The 21,688-nt window shown below is 46.6% G+C and overlaps 1 protein-coding gene across 1 annotated transcript; it reads left to right on the forward strand.

Moving 5' to 3' along the window:
* Nucleotides 1-1,629: 1,629 nt before the first annotated feature.
* Nucleotides 1,630-19,922, forward strand: LOC109407830 (midasin). The gene is made up of 6 exons (XM_019680993.3): nucleotides 1,630-1,878; nucleotides 1,942-2,207; nucleotides 2,268-8,761; nucleotides 9,479-18,563; nucleotides 18,624-19,407; nucleotides 19,519-19,922. Exons 1-6 carry the CDS (start codon nucleotides 1,786-1,788, stop codon nucleotides 19,699-19,701), a joined length of 16,905 nt encoding a protein of 5,634 aa, XP_019536538.3. The 5' UTR covers nucleotides 1,630-1,785; the 3' UTR covers nucleotides 19,702-19,922.
* The last annotated feature ends 1,766 nt before the right edge of the window (nucleotides 19,923-21,688 follow it).

The raw sequence follows: 21,688 nt of genomic DNA on the forward strand, positions 1-21,688 counted from the left end.
TTAAGTTGAATTATTCTGTATTACTTCTAAATAGGAATTAAAATTTGATCAGCAAAATTCGGCTGTTGTTTTCGCATTGTTATTGCTTTGTTAGTTACGCCCTATTCGCGAATTATGGTATTTCATGTATTTTGGACAGGCTGAGGACAACGTTGGAAAAATCGTCGCCTAGCTTCTTTAGAAAGCAATTGATTATTTAGCAAAGTTACTAATACCACAGACAAACAGACGTAACACTCTGATAATTCTCATCGTACACCGATTTAACGGTCTTTTTCAAAATTTGATAGTTGGCCAACTGCCCAACCGTGGCGCTCGCATAGTTTTTGTTCGAGTTTGACGTTTGCTCACTACCGCCACCTAGTTGGTGGTCGGCCAAACTTAGTCCTTTTAGCATTGGGCGAATATGTTTCCGTGACTATGATTTGAATCGAAAAATGTTCGAAGTGTTACGTCTGTTTGTCTGTGCTAATACGCTTCTAATATGGTTGTACTTTGTGGTCCTGATGACAAAAACCTTAACGAAAGCATTTTTAGTTGAGAAAATCACAATTTCCAATCGCTTGTTAGAATTGCATTTTGGACACCGAATATATGTTTTGGACATCCTCAGGTATATATAATTTGGACAGGGCAATTATCTCAATGTTTATCCATGTGTACTGCTAAATCATGAAAGTAGCATAAATTAACAAATAATTTCTTGCAAATAATCAAATTTCTCCGCTTAACAGGCATCTATTTTGATAACTATAACAATTTTTGTTAAAATCGAGAAAATATCGTCAGACCCACAGAATACGCCTCCATGTATGCAATCGCTCAGCATCCCCATGTTGTTCGTCAGATGACCAAAATATATTAACAGTAGAAAACATGCAATGTATTTTGGACACCACCTATTTTAAGCGTTCTAGACGAATGCTAAGAGATTGGCTGCATAATGCTTCTTTATTGAACATTTTTGATTGCAATAAGGCCTTTAAATTTCTTACAATTATTATTTCAACGGTTTTGGGGTGAATATTGTATGTGACTGTGAAGTGTATGTCGTCTTGCATACCAGTGCATTTGAAGGGTTTTAGTGAAACAATTTACATTTTCGATAATTTTGAAGTAAATTCGTAATTGTTAAGCGTATTTTCAACGTAAGTCATCAGAATAGGGTCTGTTTGATTCAATAAACGACATTGAGAAGTAACTACCTTAATTAGCTCTCCGGTACAAGACATACATCGCCGTGCATGTCCAAATTACATACATGTCCAAATTATATTTTTTACCCTACTCCCGATTTCACCCACTATCGCAAGGGAACGTTCAAAAATTACGTCCAACATTTGGGGGAGGGGGGGGGGTCTAGAAAAGTGTGACAGTACGTGTATTGGGTATAGGAAAAGTGCGTGACAGAGGGGGGAGGGGGGGTCTAGAAATCCCAAAAAACGATGGACGTAATATTTGAATCTTACCCAATCAGCTGATTGAATTTTTTGCAAACTTTAGTTGAGCCGACAGCACTGCCACCGTAAACAACCCAAACAAACGGGCGTCGCACCCGAAGAAACCCGACCGAGAGTCGAAGTTTGACATGTTTTGCTTGCGCGACGCCGGCCTAGCCGTGGAGTGGTGGGGCGTCGCACGTGCTAGTTATTTACAAACTCGTTCTCGGTGCGGTGCGGTCGTGTCGCGTGTCTGCTCTCCGTGAAAAGTTGTGATTTTGTGATTTTTCGTGAAAATTCGCGTTGTTTCGAGTGCAAAACCGGTGGCCGTCCGTCTCCCGTCGCAATGGAAGTGAACTGTGATGGGATTCGGCAAAGTTTGCGCCTTTTGCGGGAGAATTTCGACTGCCAACAGGTTGAGCCATTTTTAAGGTTATCCGTAAGTAGTGGAAGCATGGGATGGCGATTTGGGGGATTAAAGTTCCCTTTTTTCGTATTGTAGAAAATTGCTTCGCCGGATTTGGACCGGTTGGTCGTGGTGCTGGGACAGCTGTTGGAGGATCCGAAATACACAGATGCCATTGCCGATGGATTTGGTAATATTTTGCTGCTGATCGTCGCCAGCGCATTTGGCGCTGATGGAGAATGCGAAGATGAGAAAGAGGAGAAGAAGAAGGAAAGCAATACAAAAACAGTGAATCGCGAAGGTCACCGGCGAAAGTGCGTCGCGCTTTCAAAGTTGGTTCATCGCTGTCCGGATGTCTTGCGGTAGGATGGAGAGTTGCGATAGAGTCAATTCCAGGACAATAACTGTTTATTCCATTTCAGATTCAGCATTCAGTACTTCCGCCGCAATCCGGCACCATTCCTCACGGAGGATACCGTGGACTACGTACCAACATCCAAGCAGAAGAAACTGAACCGGGAAGCCGTAACGGATTTGGAACTGGTGCGATGTTGCTATCGATTCCTAGCAGCGGATCCGATCCACTTCCGCTCGGTGTGGAGTTGGTCGGAGTTCTTCCAGCAGTACGGCACTCGGAAGGGATGCAGTCAGCAGCAGTTCTACTTCAACCGGATACTGGCGCTGGTCAGCTGTATGACGCAGAGTCAAATCGGGACGCTGGACCGGGAGCTGCCACTAGAAGCGGTCGTGCGAGAACAGTTGGGAGACGTCGAGAATGTGAGGCCGAAGGCTTCGCCAGTTGTTGGAGAAGAGACAAAGACTGGGGAGAAAGTGAGGTGGAATTTCCGCAGCAACGTGGTGACGAACGTTGGCGATGTGATGCTGCCAATATTTGATGCCGCAAATTGCGAATTCTTCCGCGCGCAGGATAAGGAACCGGACGATTTGGTTGTGGTGGACTCTACTCGGCTGAATGTGAGAAGTTTGGCCCTCGGAGTTTCCTCCGGGAAAGCGGTTTGTCTTTCGGGACCGGTTGGATGTGGAAAGACTTCGCTGGTGGAATATCTGGCGAGGAAGACCGGAAGAATTGCGCCCAAGACACAGGAAGTGGAACGTCGCTTGAAATCGGTTCTCAAGGAAAAGGGCAAAAAGCGCAAATCAGGCAAGATGGAAGCGGAATTGGATGTGGATATGCGAAAGCTGAAAAAGGAAGCACCCACAAATGGCTTCCTCCGTATCCAATTGGGAGATCAAACCGACAGTAAGATGCTACTGGGTCAGTACAGATGCACGGATACCCCTGGAGAGTTCGTTTGGCAGCCGGGAGTTCTAACGCAGGCCGTTATGAACGGTTACTGGCTGTTGCTGGAAGATTTGGATTCGGCAACGCAGGACGTGTGCACTGTGCTCACAAATCTCCTGGAGAACAACTATCTGAGCGTCCCTGGATTCAGAGATTGTCTACGGATCGAACCGGGCTTCCAGCTGTTCCTGACGCTTCGGACGCAAAAATCCGGAACAAGCTCGCAGCATAACACGTACACCCTGTTGGAAAAGTACCTGTACACGGTAAACGTTCTACCTCTGTCCCGATCGGAGCTGTGTTCGATCATTTGCACCAACTTCCCGAGACTGAAAACCGTCGCTAGCCGGATAGTGGATGTCTATCTGACGTTTTCCAGCGGATGCCATTCGATAGAGAGTGACGAGATCAGCGAGAACGTTAGCATCCTGGACGGGGATCGCAAGGCCCCGATGCAAGAAGTGGACGGAGATGACGTTTTGCCAAGGTTCCAGTATGACAACATTTCGCTGAGCAACTTGCCAACGTCCGGCAGATTGGTGTCGACTCGGGACTTGATCAAGCTCTGCCGTAGATCCGACCCAAGCTTTTCGGTAACCAGTACGGAGTGTGCCTATTTTGTGTTCCAGAATGCTGTGGACATCTTTTGTTCACATCTCCCGGCTGGCGAAGGCAAACGCAACTTGATCGTCAGCATAGGCGGTAAGATCGGGATCAATAAAAGTCGGTGCGATCACCTGTGCGAGGATTACAAACCGGATGTGAACGTTTCCGGTACCGAAGAGGTTAAGATCGGGCGAGTTAACTTGAATCGAAATTTGGGAGGAACGCTGGAGGACGAAAATGACGAGAACATCCAAAGCTACACCCATAAGAAGATCAAGCTGGATAAGAACGCTTCAACAACGGTGAAGACCCAGGACTTCAAGCTCCAGAACAAGGCTCCTACGTTTTCCTTCACGAGACCGGCTTCCTGTCTGCTGGAACGAATCGCCGTCTCCGTAGCACAAAACGAACCTATCCTGTTGGTCGGCGAAACCGGAGTCGGAAAAACCAGCTCCATTCAATATCTGGCCTACCAGACGCACCACAAGCTGGTTGTGGTCAACATGAACAATCAGTCGGACGTTTCCGACTTGATCGGAGGATTCAAACCCGTCGATTTGAGCTTCGTAATCACCCCTCTCCGGTACGAGTTCGAGTTCCTTTTCAATAAGACCTTCAACGCCCAAAAGAACGAAAAGTTCCTCACCAACGTCAGCATCTGCTACAACCGCGCCGAATACAACGTTCTGGTCAAGCTGATGCTCAAGATCGCTGAAAAGGCGATCGTACGGAAGCAGGACGAGCAGCTCCGCCTGGAAAAGGTCTACGAAAAATGGACAGTCCTGCATCAGAAACTCCAGAAGTTGGACTCCCAACTGCGCAACTCGGTCAACGTTTCGTTCGCCTTCATCCCCGGATCGTTGGTCAACTGTATCCGCAACGGCGATTGGGTTTTGCTGGACGAGATCAATCTGGCATCCACTGAAACCCTGGAATGTCTATCTACGATCCTGGAACCGGACGGCTCGATCATTCTTCTGGAAAAGGGAGACTTTGTGCCGGTTAAACGCCACCCGGACTTCCGAATTTTCTCCTGCATGAACCCTAGCACCGACGTTGGCAAGAAGGATCTCCCGGTGGGAATCCGCAATCGTTTCACGGAATTCTTCGTCGACGAACTGGTGGCCGAAAACGATCTGCTCATCCTGGTGAACGACTACCTCAGCAGCACCGGTATCCAAAAGGTCCGCATCCTGAACACCGTAAAGCTCTACCGCCGGTTACGATCCCTCTCTCAGCTGGAGCTAAACGATGGCCTCGGTAACAAACCGGTCTTCTCGCTACGAACCCTCTGCCGCGCGCTGAGCATCTGCTCCAAAAACCTATGCGGCTCGATCGAACGGAACCTCTACGAAAGCTTCTGCCTCAGCTTCCTCACCCAGTTGGACCTGAAATCGCACAAAATAGTCCTGACGTACATTCAGAAAACGCTTCTCACCGACGTCCACCAGGCCATCTCGCAGCAGATCCCTCGGCCATCGGAAGGCGAACAGCTCAACTTTGAAGGATACTGGATCGAGAAGGGTCCACGAGACGTCCAAGAATGCGAAAGCTACATCCTGACGGAAAGCGTCCGGAACAATCTTCGCGATCTGGCCCGAATCATTTCGATCGGTAAACTTCCGGTGTTGCTGCAGGGCCCGACCTCAGCCGGTAAGACCAGTCTGATCGAGTACATTGCCAAACGCAGCGGAAACGTCTGCCTTCGGATCAACAACCATGAACACACAGATCTGCAGGAGTACATTGGAACGTACGTGGCCGACGTGACCGGTAAGCTGACGTTCAAGGAAGGCGTCCTGGTCGAAGCCATGCGCAACGGTTTCTGGATCATCCTGGACGAACTGAACCTCGCTCCGAGCGATATCCTGGAAGCACTAAACCGAGTGCTCGACGATAACCGAGAACTGTTCATTCCGGAGACGCAGGTCGTCGTGAAAGCCCATCCAAACTTCATGCTGTTCGCCACCCAAAACCCTCCCGGATTGTACGGTGGCCGCAAAATGCTCTCTCGGGCGTTCAAGAACCGCTTCGTAGAGTTGCACTTCTCGGAAATTCCACGGGACGAGCTGGAAGTCATTCTGGAGAAACGATGCCTCATCCCAAAGTCCTACGCCCAGAAGATGGTGAAGGTCATGTCGGAACTGCAGCTGAATCGCCGGAGTACGGCCAAGCAGAACTTCACGCTGCGCGATCTGTTCCGATGGGGCAACCGGTACACCTACGCCGATAAAGCCCTGCTAGCGGACAACAGCTACGACTGGAATCAGCACTTGATCGACGAGGGCTATCTGGTTCTGTCGTCAAAGGTGCGCAATCTCTACGAAACCAAGATCATCGAGGAGGCACTCTACACCCATTTTCGCAAGCGAGTCGCCGAGGAGAATTTGTTCAGCCTGAAGAAGGGCACCTCCATGGTCACCCGTGGAATTCTGGAACAAATGGAGAAGCAAACCGCCTACGAAAACATTGTCTGGACCTTCGATATGCGACGGATGGCAGTACTGACGGCCAAGGCCCTTGAATTCAACGAACCGGTCCTTCTGGTTGGCCCTACCGGATGCGGAAAAACTACCATCTGTCAGATCCTGGCCACCATCCGGGGACGCAATCTACGAATCCTGAACTGTCACATGCATACGGAAGGTGCGGATTTCCTGGGAGGTCTTAGACCTTTCCGCGATTCGGACGACTCCGCAGAGAAAGATACCAAACAGCAGCTGTTCGAGTGGTCGGATGGTCCGCTGGTCCTATCGATGGCCGAAGGTGGTTTCTTCCTGGCGGATGAAATTTCCCTAGCGGAGGACTCTGTCCTGGAGCGACTCAACTGTGTGCTGGAACCGGAACGGACGCTGCTTCTGGCGGAAAAAGGAGGAGTCACAGCGGATGCCTCCGAGTTTGTCATCACGGCAGCCGATGGTTTCCAATTCCTAGCCACTATGAACCCCGGAGGAGACTTCGGCAAGAAGGAATTGTCCCCGGCGTTGAGAAACCGGCTGACGGAGATCTGGTGCCGAGCAACCGATTCCAAAGAGGATCTCATCCGCATCGCCGAACACATGCTGCACAAGGGAATGCCGGACAGTGAAATCGATCCTCGTCAGGTGGCCGAAGTGATCATCAGCGTCGTGTTCGTTCTGAAGAATAAGGTCGACAAGCTGAACTTCAGCATCCGAGATGTGCTCGCCTGGGTTGGCTACCTGTGCAAGAATCAGCACAACCTTTCACTCGCCGAATCGCTGATCTACGGATTGGAGACCGTCTTCTTGGATTCGCTGGAAATGTTACCGTACGAGACCTTTGAAGAGATCCTCGCTCTGCGCAAGGAGATCCTCTCGATTCTGCACCTCCTGATCAAACAGCATCTGATGATCAAGCAGTTCGAGCTCAAACGAGGATCAGAGGTCGAATCTGGCGACACTACATTCGGTATCACCCCGTTCTTCATCGACCTTAACCCCGATCAGCGTGATCGCAAGACGGAATTCCTGTTCAGTGCGCCAACCACACAGAAGAACCTGTTCCGATTGCTATCAGCCCTCAGCCTAGACAAAGCGATCCTCCTGGAAGGACCTCCGGGAGTTGGTAAAACTTCGTTGGTGGAAAACCTGGCCCGCGCTGCCGGATTTGCCATCGTTCGGATCAACCTGTGCGAGCATACCGACCTAGCAGACTTGTTTGGAACAGATCTACCGACTGACGATCATTCCCTGGAGATCGCCGAAGAAGACGATCATCAAACGCAGAGAGTTTCCAAGCTGGGGTCGTTCGTGTGGCGTGATGGACCGCTGCTAGCAGCACTGAAAGCGAAAAATACCTGGATTCTGCTGGATGAACTGAACTTGGCCCCGCAGAGCGTACTGGAAGGTTTGAACGCGATCCTCGATCACCGTGGCGAGGTGTTCATAGCTGAACTGAATAAAACCTTCAAGCTGGGGAAGAAGACGCGCATCTTCGCTGCGCAGAACCCCCTGAGACAGGGTGGTGGCAGGAAGGGTCTACCCCAGTCGTTCCTGAATCGCTTTACCAAGGTCTATTTGAGGAAATTGGAACAGGGCGATCTACTGCACGTTGTCGACGGAAAGTACAAGGAGAAATTCCGGAACATCGGAGAAGAGCTGATCAACGATCTGGGAAGACAATCAGGGGATGATGCAAGTTTCTTTGAAGTGCTGAAGGTGTCCGAGGATCAGACAATCGGATTTGATCTATCTCAAAAGATGGTTGTCTTTTCCGAAACGCTGGAGACTGGAATTGCCAATTTGGAGTTTGGCTACAAGGGAGGTCCCTTCGAAGCAAATCTTCGGGATATTCTTCGGTGGTGTGAGCTGTTCTGCAGCAGCGAAACTGGATTCTTCCGAAAGAAGTTCTCGACGAGAGAAGACTGCTACCACAACTTTTTGTTGGTATTGTTCGAGAAAATGAAGCTGGTATACTACCAAAGGATGCGAACCGACGTTGACAAGAACTACATCCTGTCTGCATTCTCGCGGGTGTTTGGGTGCGACGCGTTCCAGTTGGAGCGGCAATCCGAGGACATCGGAGTCTACTGGACCGATAATAAGCTTTTCCTGGGTGACTTGACGGTGGAGAAGATCAACCGATCGGACGAAATGAATCCCTTGGCGTCCAAAACGCAGAAAAACTTCCCGTTGCTCTTGGCGAGTCAGGTGGAAACGTTGAAGAATGTAGCGGAGTGTGTCCAGCTGGAGAAGCCGGTGATTCTGTGCGGTCCGAGCGATTGCGGCAAGACCAAAATCATAAATCTGTTGACGACCCTGGGTAACAAGTTCTGCAACGTGGATACGATCGACGATTCGGTGACCGGTAGCTTCCAGCAGTTTGACTTCAACCGGCACCTGGAGGAGGTTTCATCCAACGTGGAAGCGGTGGTAATGGACACGGCGAAGGACGCTGCCCTGAGTGGAACCTCGGACGGCAGGAGCAGTGTGGTGCAGTTGTTGGCCATTTGGGAGAAGTACTCTCGCTTGAACGATGGAAAAATGGGTAAGTAAAGTTTCGGGGAAAAATCTTACTATGGAAATCGATTATGATGTCTGTGTTAGGGAAAGTATTAGGCTTTGGGCATCCGCACTGCAATGGACAAAGAGATGGTCACAATTTGAATCAATGTAATCTCTATAAGGCCTGAAGAGACGATCTTTTGTAAGTGGGAATATTGTGCATCCATAGATTGGGTAGTCGAGGACTGTAGTCTATGTGGCAAATTATCTTACAGTCAAAGAGTCGAATATGTACTTGCTTGTTACTAATGCCCAATATTTCAAAAGACCGAATCTTAAGCAACTGAAAAATTAAAAAGCCATAAACTAAAAAGGCTTTCGCTCTGATTAATTTTGAATACGAAGTTTTAGTTCGTATCTAGAGATGCAGAACTTCAAAATTTCCAAGTTTCACTTACTCCATTTAGTGGGTATATTCATCATTGGATATTCCTCAATATCCTGATCAGCTTAACCGAAAACTCCGCCTTTAACCGTACTGTCGCCGTGCCCAAAACTTCCTGAACTACTTTACTTTATTTGGCTAAATATTGATCTCAAAATATATCACTGGGCGTACGAGGATTTTTAATATTTGTTCTGGAAAAAACCTATATTTTTACCAGAACTTATTTTTATTATGTAGAAATCCATTGCGGATGTCCTTGGGATCAAATAATTCCAAATATCTTACGTAGAAAACTTGATTTCCCTCACTCAGCATTCACCGCACAAAACGTCCAATCGGATGAGTTGGTCCTGTTCCGAAAACGCCTCACCGCTCTACAGGATGTCATTGCACTACTCGCGGCCCAAAAATCTACAAACCTAGATCATGCCCACCTGGGATCTATGGGTTCCGTTCTGCAGGTCCTGTTCAACATATCCAAACACGCCGAAACGCTCAATACCGGCGGCCACTTCGAGTGGGTCGACTCCAAGATCGTCAAATCTCTCAAACATGGTCAGTACATTTGCCTAGAACACGTCAACCTGTGTTCGTCTGCCATTCTAGATCGGCTGAACCCCATCTTCGAACCGGACGGAAGTCTGCTTATTTCGGAAAAGGGTGTCGACGGCAACAACGAGTCAGAGTTGATCCGCAAACATGCCAACTTCCGAGCCTTTTTGACGCTGGACCCCAAGAATGGGGAGATATCTCGGGCTATGCGTAATCGTTGCATCGAGCTGGCCATTCACAAGGAAGCCTACGGAGATGATGACCTGAAGCGGTTGGCCTTCGAGAGCGGAGTACGCCACAACTGGCTTATCAACGTGATCTTGGATATTCACAAGGCCGTCAAGAAAATATCAGAGTTCAACCAATTCGGCATCGCCCACATCGTGAAGTTCGCTTACCTGGTTGCCCAGAATCAGAGGATGGGAATGACAGAACAGAAATGCCTCATGATCAGTGCGCTAGAGGTCTACGTACGATCGTCGAATACGGATCTCCTCGGATACGGTTTGGACTTCTACCGGAACGCTCTAAAAGATGCGATCAAAGAGGAAATCAAAAAGTCTGTCGTAACTCCGAACTTGGTCAACTACGAGAACATTCTGCTGAGATCCAATGAACTCACGAGTCTTAAACTGATCAAGCTCCAGGCGGAGCCTTTACTCTGCATTTTGAGGTGCCATCTAAACGGATTCGTTGAAGTGCCAGCGGCTCTAGCGGACATTGCTGCTGCCTTCCGAGATCAGTCGGACATGAACTTGGACAACTTGAAGTATCTGTTCTACTTCCTGTACGAAGCATCCAGTTTCAAGGACGCAAATTGTCGCAAAATTTTCCTTGGCGAATCGCTGAGGGCACTCCAAAACGTCAAGAAAGTAGAACCTAAAACGGAAGTGTCATCCATGGCAAACAGCGACATTACCATCGACGTAGATGTTCAAGGTGATACCACTCAATGGAAGGCCAGCCCTCAAGGCCTCTCCGAATATCGTGATCTACAGCATACCAAGAAAGAAAGAGTGGAGTTCGAGACCATTCGCTCCACCTCGGTAAATGACGTGTTGCAACAGCTGATCGATCTGAACGAAACACTGTATGTCGCCGTCAGCAAGTTTGGTACAGGAGATCAGCTTCCTTGGAATCGATCGCTGCTACCGAGAATTCGAGAGTACCTGGAGGATTCCACCGTCACGCAGTACCAGCTCAGTGCAACACTGTTGCTGAATACCACCCTTGAAGCGATTAAGGTCGCCAATGCCACCAAATTGAGCAAGATCGACATCTTGTCCTACTCGAAAGCAGTTTCCACGAAGATCATCAACGATACGATTGGTAACACGCTGATTGCGCAATTGTACGACTTCTTGAGCAACTTCAAGCCACTTATGGAGGAAGCCCTGAGAGACGTCGTCCTTGATCAGAACACATACGCCAAGCTGATCGGATCATACCTGTGGATCAACCGGTTGATCGATCTCTCCTGCCGGAAGCTCTTTATCAATAAAGAGATCGACACGAGTCTTGTGGACTACGTTACCTTACACTTCCAGTGGATCCAGAAACATTGCCTGTCTCTGTTGGATGACCAAAACTGCAGCCCGTTCAGAGCTCTGAACGATTCCTTGCAAGAGTCTATGCAAAGCTCGACACATCCACTAGCTTCGCATCGGAAGCTGTACGCCAAATCATTCCTGTGCAGCCTACCTTTCTACACTGAAGAGCAAGTGGTTCACTACCAACGCATGGTGGAGTTCAACGAAGGTCTTCGACTGTCTCCACGTTTGACCCGATTGTATCACTACGAAGAGTTCCTGCAAAAGGTGGCACTGCTGAATCATCCAAAAACGATTGATCTGAGACGGTCACTGCTTGCAAATTCCAGTCAATTATTATCCCTGGATATTGATCAACGAGAGGCTGAGGTCACTATCGATCACGCTGAATATCACCAGCTGATGGAACTGATTCGACAGTTCCAAGAAAAACTCAACGAGGATTCGACAGAACAGTTGATCGCTGGAACCAATCAACTGAACGATTACCGAAAGTTTGTAGCTGCTTTCGAAGCCCCGGAGGAATACAGCCATAAATTCCAAGTTGAAATGATGCCACTGTACGAGTATTTCCTGTTGAAGTCCTTAGGCCGCGACGTGGAAGTCAACTACGATTACGTGGCAAGCGTTCGTTCCTTGAGTCTAGATTCGCTTCGTTTGCTCCAACTTCAGGGTAGTCAACAGCATAACGCAGTTCTCCAAATGAATGGCCTAATCGATTGCTTGATCGAGTCAGGAGTCGAGCTAAAAGATCTCCTACGAGCCCTACCAGCGAGTTTCTACAAAAACATAACAACCTATCTTAACCGCTTCTACCGATTCAGTTATGACTTCCAGCTGAATTCGTTGGCTATCAACCACGTAGTCTGCTACCAGAACGACACGGAAGCGAGCTATGAGGCACATCTGGAGCAAATGTCCAATCAAACGCTCCATGGACCGGTGCTGACCAATAATTGTTTGTCTGTTTTGCTGGGCAGTAACGGAGAACTACGCTCGACTGGTCTGGGAGAACTACCGGAATGGAGAAAGACGCTGAAAACTTTACGCGATACTGTCTGGACCAACTCGGCTGTTCTGAGCAGAGACTACGATCAACACTCTGTTGGATTAGAAAGAGCAGTTCGGCAAGCCAGAAAGCTACTCGTGGAGTACGAATGTGTTCAAAAATGGCGCCAAGAGGGACAGCAAAACGTTGATAACGAAAAGTTTGTCCAAGATTTCGAATCGTTAGTTGAGCAACTGAAGAATCGAGTACAGCAGAGTACGGAGCTACGATCAAGTTCAAGCAACGAAGATCTTCGCTCCAGTGTAAACAGAAATTTGCAGTGGCACTTGAGCTCTGCTTTGAACTCACTGCGGGGAGCGATAGAGCTGAACCTCCTTGTTTTCCTACCACTTCTCGATCCTGTGGAGAAGAATGCCCTGAAGAAAACGTACACCGATGAAGACATTCAGCACTACAAAACGCTGATCCAAGTGTACGACTACATGGCGATCACCATGAACTACCGTCGTCTCGGTGAAGGCACGAAGCAGGTGCTTATCAACCACCTCCATTCCCTGGAAGATAAGCGTAATAAACTCTATCGAAAGGTCGCACTACGACCCTCGGATAACATCTACAGCGATCTGGTCAAAGACGTCAACAACTTCCTGATCTCCTGTTGCTATCCAGGAACGATCGCCGAGCTGTTGAACACTGCCTCACAGTGTCTGGACTTCGAAGTGGATACCAAGAACCCGATCAAGAACTGCACCCACACCAAAGACTTCCAGCTGCGAGTCAACGAAACAATCAAGCAAATCGAGCTGTGGATCATCATCGCCGACAAGTTTGAACACCACACGCTGAAACGTTACCAAGCCTACTATCGTGACTTTTTGGAGCCGCTAAGCTGCTCGATCGCCACCCTAAAGTACGGGCTGACCGGCTTGAAGCACTGTTTGATCATCAAGCGAGACTCGATCGCGGTCAAGACCAACGGCGTGTTCTACGATTTGGCGGAAAAGGATGCCTTGACGAAGATCATCGAAAAGTTTGTGCAGTTCCCTGTGGTGAAGTCCATTGAGCTGTTCGACGAGGAGGCTAGCGGACATAAGGTGAACGTCTACTCCATTCTGGAGAAGATCGATCATAGCGAGAGTGGGTACTTCCGGCTGTTGAAGTCCAAACTACAGGAAGTAAAGAATGCCATCACTCTACGTGGAGCTATTGGAGCCGAAGAATTCGTGGACCTGGATAAGATCGTGAACGTTTGCAACCAAGTTTGGCAAAAGCAGGAACACCTGAGGCGGAAAAAGCAAGCCGAAGATGACAGCTTGTACCAAACGAAGAGTCATTGCGAGGAAGAAGATGAGGAGGTGATCGCGCAGCGAGAAATTGTCGACTTGTTCCCGAATTATGTGGACGAAGATTTTGCGGATTTCATCCAAAATGACACATTGGAACAGGTCATCAAGAAGGACACCGTGAAAAAGAGCAAAAAGTTAACGGAAACTATTTCCGGAGATGACTACACGCTGATCTGTGAAAGCTTCATCTACCTGATGAACAAGTTCTCAAAGTCGTATTATTACAATCCGGAGACAATTGCAGACCTTCCGGAGACGATTGCGCCCGATTTCATAAGTCCCTTCCAGACGAAGATCGCGATCGTACAGCAGGTGTTGCACAAGTACAGCACTGCCCTAAACAGTAAGCTGGACGAAAGCTTCTATCCCGGTCTAAGTTTCCTCGTTGGATTGGCCCAGGACAAGTATGAGGACATTGATTTGAAACGATCTATCGCCAGCAAGTACAACTTCTACAAGGATTCCAACATCGGAGAAGTTGTGCAATGCGTTGAGGTGCTCAAAAAGATAGAAGATCGTGTTCAAAAACTATTGCAAGAGTGGCCAGATCACGCCGTTCTGAAGGACATAATACTGATCTTGAACCGAATCTATTTGCTCCCTTCGACGGCTCCGATCGTTCGATTCAGCACGGGACTACAACTGTTGCGGCAGAAAATCGACGAATGGAACAGCGTGGCTCATCGGTTGAACAATCTACGCGAACTGGAAGCAGACATCGTGGAGTTTGTTCATCGGTGGATGCGGATGGAGCTGCAATACTGGAGGGAGTGTATGAGCCAAACCCACGACAACGTCAGATCCAAGGCCTACCGCTACTGGTTCTTCATGTACAACCTCCTGCATGAATATCTCCAGAGTGATTCGAAAGCCAAGTTAGGAAACTTACTGGACTACAGAAAGGTAGAACGTTGCTTCGGAGAACAGGAACTTTTGGAAGACGAGGAAGTTGAGGAAGGAACAGTCAAAATTGATGACCTGATCCACGTTCTGAAGCAATTCATGGAATCGTCCAACTATGCTGAGTATACCACTCGTCTACGCATCTTGAAGTCCTTCGAGCAGTATCTGATGTACTTGAACTACGAAGACAATCGTAAGAAGGAAACAATTATTGCTGTACTACACAATCTACACATGTACTACGATCAGTTCTCAAACGAAATAGAAGAGTTCATCAAAACAAAACGTGCTCCTATTGAAAAGAAGTTGAAGGACTTTGTCAAGATCGAATCGTTCAACAAAGATCTTTCGTACTTCAGTATGCGCAACAACATCGCAAGAGTTCATCGACAGCTGCACAAGTTCCTGAAAGAGTTCGAAACCGAGATCCGAGCCAAAATACTCCCCGTATTCACTCCGAAAGATCCAGCTGCGGAAATCAACGACGCTGAAGCACAAAAGGGCAAACATCTTCGCTCTGAAGCCAAGATCACCTACTACATGGTAGACGTGAAGAATTTCATGGCATCGCTCAAACTGAAGGATAAGTTCTCAATTGCCAACCTTACAGAGGACGCCTCTCCGAATCAGGAACTGCTGGCTAAGATAGATCGGTTCTTCGTTACCTCGCGTACCGTAGTGAAGGAAGCGATTCTTCATGCACCGTTCCCGGGACTGATCTACAACCTGGATACCTTCATGCACGATCAGATAGAATCGGTGGAGTATCTTCGAGGTCTGGAAGTTGATCGTAGTCAAACTCGTCCCAAGCAGAAATCCCAAGCCAAGCAAATCCTGAATCAGAAGCGGAAAGCGTTGTCCGACTTCTACAAGAGTTTAACGCAGTTGGGGTTGAGTTTCCGCAGTGGATTGGTTGAGAATGCGATCGAGTCCGACCCGGTAGAGGTAGCGATCAAACCGTTCTCAGCCGAACTGCTCGCGCATAACAGCAAATACCGAAAAGTGGATCAGCATATCGTGTTCCTGAGCGATAAGCTCAATCTGTACTACGCAAAGTGTGTGTTCAAGATCAAGATGCTGATGAAGGTGCTGCTGCAGCCAAATCCGGATATCGGGAAGATCAACCTCGAAAGAATCAAAGGATTTGCGATTGACTTGTTCCTGACTGTTCAGGATCAACGCAAAGAGCTGGGAAAATCTGTTGCCAGTGTATACGAACTGAGGGATCGCATTCAGGACCTCACGCAGCTCAGCGGTTGTCTTGATTCGAAGAATCGCGATTTTGATTTCGTAGCGATCAGACATAAGATCAGCCACATGCGAAACTGTACCATCAAGGTCAGAAGCGTACTGGAGCAATTCTTGTTGCTTCTTAGTTGTGCTCCAGCTGACGTTCAAGATGAGCTTAAGATGTTGAAGAATACACAGGAACTGACTCATAGGACGTTGGAGCCAGTTGTAAAAGAAGCTCGGGATGGCCTGAAGCAGGCTACAGGACTTGGAGAAGAATTGAAGAAGTGTGACGAGAACTACTTGACAGGAGATTCCATGAAAGCTTTGGACGATCAATTCAGCTGCATGACCAATACGCTGGAGAAGTTGTGCGAAAGCCTTAAGATTCGTAACTCTGACGAACATTCAGTGTATGCTCAACCGATAGTAGGAGTTTTGAAACTTGTTAAAGGCGCTGTTACTGCAGAAGATCACCATGTGGCTGAAGATAATACAGATGAGGAAAGTCTCAACAACGAGTTGGAAAATATTATCCACTCAATTTTGATCGCAATGCAGCACATCTACAAAAAGTATTCCACCGCAACTCCGTCAGAAGTATCGGAGCCTCAAAAGACCAACGGAGACAGTGACGAACTCGCAGATCATGATTCGGAATCGGAACTTCAACCGCTACATTTGAAGGAAAAGATTAACGTTGATCTGCTGCAAGATTTGCAAACTTTGAGCATTCGAAAGATTGTTGGAAAAATTTCCAATCTGCTCCTAATGTTGGAAAGCACAAACTACTCCGCACCACAGTTTGTATTTATGGCGCAGAAGGTTACTCGACTTGTACCAATTCTGGAGCAGTTCAATCTACTGGTTGAGTATTATTTGATTCAACAGCTTGGAGCGCATAAAATCAGCACAAAGATGCTATCGGTAATGCTGACGGTGTTCATTGAACTCGGTACTAAGGGCTTCTGTGTTCCGAAAGATCTTCTGGAAGACGAGCAGGAAGCAGGAGGGGAGCAGCAAGAAGGAAACGAGCAAGGAGAAAAATTTGGATTCGAGGATGGAGAAGGTGAAAAAGATGTATCTAACAAGATCGAGAGCGAAGACCAACTGGATGATGCAAAGAAACCCGGACAGGATGACAAGAATGACGAGGAAGAAGAGAAGGATAATAAGGAAGAGAAAGGTATCGATATGAGCGAAGATTTCGATTCGAAGCTGCAGGATGTGGAAAAACCGGAAGGCGAAGATTCGGAAGAAGAAAAGGACGACGAAGAAGACGCGGATAAGCAGATGGGAGAAACCGAAGAAGGTGCAGAAAAGCTCGACGATCAAATTTGGGGCGACGATGAGGAGAAAGAGGAAGAAGAAAAGGAAGAAGACATGGAAGAGGAAGATGGAAAAGGATCTGGTGAAGCGGACGATCAGCACAACAATTTGGATTCCGAAAAGGATAAGGCACCTGGAGAAGAAGAAGAAGGTTTGGATGCGGTAGATAAAGGAACGGACGATAAGAAAAAGGAGAAACCCAAGGATATTGAAGATATGGAAAATCAGGAAGGAGATGAGGAACAAGAGAATCCACACCACAATGAGCTCGAGGAACCGCCTCAACCAGACGATATGGATATCGATGAAGAGTTCAATCTAGACAACGATAACAGACCGGACAATCAGAAGGATGAAGAAGATAATCAGGAGAATCCATTCGACATCGACAACATGAAAGACAAGGGAGAGGAGAAAGATGAAGAAGAAACAGAAGCTAAAGATGATGACAAGAAGGAAACCGAGACAGACGAAAAGAGTGAAGACTCGTCGGATGAGGAACAAGAACAGGAAAATCCGGCAGGAGCCGACAAGCTCGACGACAATCAAGAGAATCCAGAAGGAGAGGAAGAGCAAGAGAAGCAAGACGATGAAGTTCAACAGATTCCGGAAGAAAACCAAGACGAGCAAAAATCGGAACAAGAAGAGCCACAACCAGAGGAGGGAGAAGATCAAAAGAAGAAAAAGGACGAAAACCATCACGAATCCAAGGACAAACGCTCGGAAGAGGAACGCATTGAAGCGATGCCCGACACGGAAAATAAGGGCACTAGTGATCAAGTGGCAAACGAAAAACCGGAGTCAAAACAGGAAAACGAAATGGACGAACAGGACACCGGAGAAGATAAGGATGGCGTTGGACAAGCAGAAAACGAAAAGTCTGAGAGTGGCCATCAAGGAATAGCCGATTCGAAGGAAACTCGAACGAAACGTGACAAGAATGAGCAGAAACAGCAACAAGAAAAACGACGACAGGGCAATACCGATGAAGACCGAACATTGGGTGATCCGGATAAGGCCGAGAAGAAGCGCTTGAAGACGGTCGATGAGATAAACAGAGAAGATCGAGCAAACAAGGAAGATGAAGTTGAGGAGGACATCGAAAAAGAAGATGAGTCGGAAGAATATCAGCACGTGAAGGATGCTAAGAAATCAGACAAAACAACGCTTGATAATGCAACTGAAGAACAGTCTAAGAAGATCCAACATCAAGAAAATACCGAGGAGGATGATAAGCCTGATGATGATCAAGAAGGCACGGATGAGCTGATGGACGTTGATGAACAGGCTGAAGAACTTGAAGAGACTGATAAACAATTGTTGGAAAGTGAGAAGAATGAAAAGAAGAAGGATAAACCAGCTAAAAAGGATGAGAATCAACGAGAAAAGGTCGAGGCTTTGGAAAATGTTGAAGTTGAAGGAGAGACTGTCGAAACAGCTGGAGTGCCAAGAGGGCAAGACACTACGGCACATACGATGTAAGTAGATTCGTAATTTTCAATAATATTGGATCTAATTTATGTTTTTTTTTCCTGCAGCATGGACATTTTGAACGATATGACCGTTCCGGAGGAACCTACCACGGCGGAAACGTTGGAGCTACGAAAGATGGTCGAGAAAGAGAGTCTGGCCGTGAATGCGGCTCAACCGGACCACGAAGACTGCGATCAATGGCAGCAGATTTCAAACAAGATGCTTCCGAATGCTCGCGAACTGTGCGAACAGCTCCGGTTGATTTTGGAACCCACGAAGTGTACGCGACTTAAGGGCGATTACCGGACGGGTCGCCGAATCAACATGAAAAAGATCATTCCGTATATTGCGTCGCAATTCCGCAAGGACAAGATCTGGCTCCGGCGGACGAAAGCGGCACAGCGTGACTACAAGATCACGATCGCTGTGGATGATTCCAAGTCGATGGATCATAACAACTCCAAGGATTTAACGTTACAAGCCATCTCGTTGGTTTCGCAGGCCTTGACGCTGCTGGAAAGTGGCCGCCTGAATGTGATGTCGTTTGGGGAGGCGCCGAAAATTTTGCTGAAGCACTCTGATCAGTTCGACGGAGCCAAGTTGATCAACTCGTTGAACTTTGAGCAGAACCAAAGCCGGATTGCAGAACTGCTGGACTTTGTGAGGACGTTCAACGCGGAGGACACATCTTCGTCCGATAACGGGATATTCGAGAATTTGCTGTTGGTGTTGAGTGACGGCCGCAACATCTTCAGCGAGGGCGAAAAGAAGGTTAAGAACTCGGTGAAGTTGGCTCGCTTGCAGAGGATATTCATCGTTTATGTGATCATTGATAACCCGGAGAACAAGGTAAGATACTGAGTTACGGGATAATTGGCCTAACGGTCATTTGGCATAAGGGAGCATCCATAAAGTACGTCACGCTTATTCTCACTGACTCATATCAATACTCTTTTGCAGCACTCCATTATGGACATCCGTGTGCCGTTATTCACGGCGGATCGGAACCAAATCGTGATGCAGTCCTACCTGGATGTGTTCCCATTCCCGTACTATGTGATTGTGCGCGACTTGGGCCAGTTGCCGCTAGTCCTGAGCGATGCCATGCGGCAGTGGTTCGAACTAGTCAACAGCGAGCAGTAAGGGTAAGATCTATTTGACAATTACGTATTGTCATGTCTTTAATGTTGTTGCATTTTTGCATTGTTTCTTGTTGATTGCAGAACAATTAAATTTCCCTTGTAAATAAAATTTACATATAAGTTTTTCTCGGAGCAGAACATTGTATAGTTCAGGAGCTTCCTCTATATGTAGCTGATAAAGATATTTCATAAAATAAAACAATAGTTAGTATCTAAAACAAAGAAAAATCTATGCGATGACTTTCCATAATATCCACAGGCACAAATGTTTTCGAATCGAAAATGTCGATACTTACTCTTAGAACAGGCAAAGTGTTCAAATAAAAAATATATCCCTGGTAAATAAAAATACATCAACATTCCAACCAGAGTGTAATATTTTCATCATCAATTCGACCAATCCGAGCAATCAAAGCAAATTCGGAAAATAGGCCCTACACTGAGGTGGTGATGATGAACCTGGGCGTGTTAGTGGAATACCTGCAAGGGTAGGCGGGACATAATGAGCAGCTTAAGCGTTTTGTCACCAAATTCAGTAAATTAAGCCAAATTGATGAGTAATTTCAACATATAATCATCGAATGAACCGTTACCTGACAAAAGATAATAGTTGAAATTTCGATGATAGTTATAAACATTGCGAAATTTCATATAACGTAGGGGGATTAGGGGCATAGATGAGTACTTTAGGCCTGCATAACAGAGAAAAACTTAACATATTATCAGTTGTCTTACAACTTTGGCTTGTTTCCTATGAATTTCAACCATTTGCCACCAGGGATGGCATTCACCATTTGCAAAGAGTTACATTCACTTGCTACTATCTCAGTTCATAAGCATGCTATCAAAAAACAATGTATGGATGACTTTTACCTCGTAGTTTTATCTGAAAGTTTGACCGAATATCATAAGGGTTGCACACGCATGCTGAACTCGTGAGCGACCCTTATGATATTCGGCAAACTTTCAGATAAAACTACAAGGTAAAAGTCATCCATACATTGTTTTTTGATAGCATGCCTATGAACTGAGATAGTAGCAAGTGAATGTAACTCTTTGCAAATGGTGAATGCCATCCCTGTTTGCCACCACTGCACTGCCGTGAATCGCATATCAGTCCCATCTTTGCTAGATTTCCTATGCAAATGGGACAATTATGCGATTCACGGCAGTGCAGGTAGAATTTCTTTATTGTGAAGAAATAATGAATTGTAAACCGTGTGATTTTTAGGGCTGGCAGGAAAGGTACGGGACGAAATGGACGCCCCTGCATATTTTATGCTAATCCTTTGATTATGCCGACCAGTTAAGTAATTTCCCTTCGGTGATCAATACCACTGATAAAATCTTAGACGAGTTTACATAACATCAAAGTTAATTAAACAAACTTTAGATTAAAATAATCGGATTTTTCAAAACCTTCAAAACTCCTAACAGTATGCAATGCGCGTACATCCATTTGTAATTGACAGTGTTCCCAAGGAACAATTCAAAGTCATAAATAAGCATGCATGTCGAACTATTGCTGGTTTATAACATTTGCAGCTGAACAAAACCAAATGTTGAATAATAAGCTGAAATGATGCTATTTACATTGTAAATAAGCCAAAATACAACCGAACCTTTGGCACGTATGTGAACAGCAATTTTAATTATAAGCTTAACAAACGTCAGCAGTTTTTGTTTGTTCGGTTACAAGCTGTGATGAAATAATGTTAAACTGTTATTCCATTGGCCTCCTAAAGTGAGGTTAAGTTTTGTGAAATCCCATTTCGTATTTTAGTGATTGGGTCGTACCAGATAAAATTTAATGTGGGATCGGGGTAAAAAAATCATTTTATCGATAAATTTACCAAAAAAATGATGATTAAACTGATGGGGAACTGGTATTTCCTTTTCAAACTTCCAAATTTTCACGACATAACCTATACTTTTAATCGCCAATTAAATGTGGAATAAAAATGTCATTGCAATGTTGGTTAAATGAG

This window comes from Aedes albopictus, chromosome 2 (genome assembly GCF_035046485.1).
Source record: "Aedes albopictus strain Foshan chromosome 2, AalbF5, whole genome shotgun sequence".
NCBI lineage: Eukaryota > Metazoa > Arthropoda > Insecta > Diptera > Culicidae > Aedes > Aedes albopictus.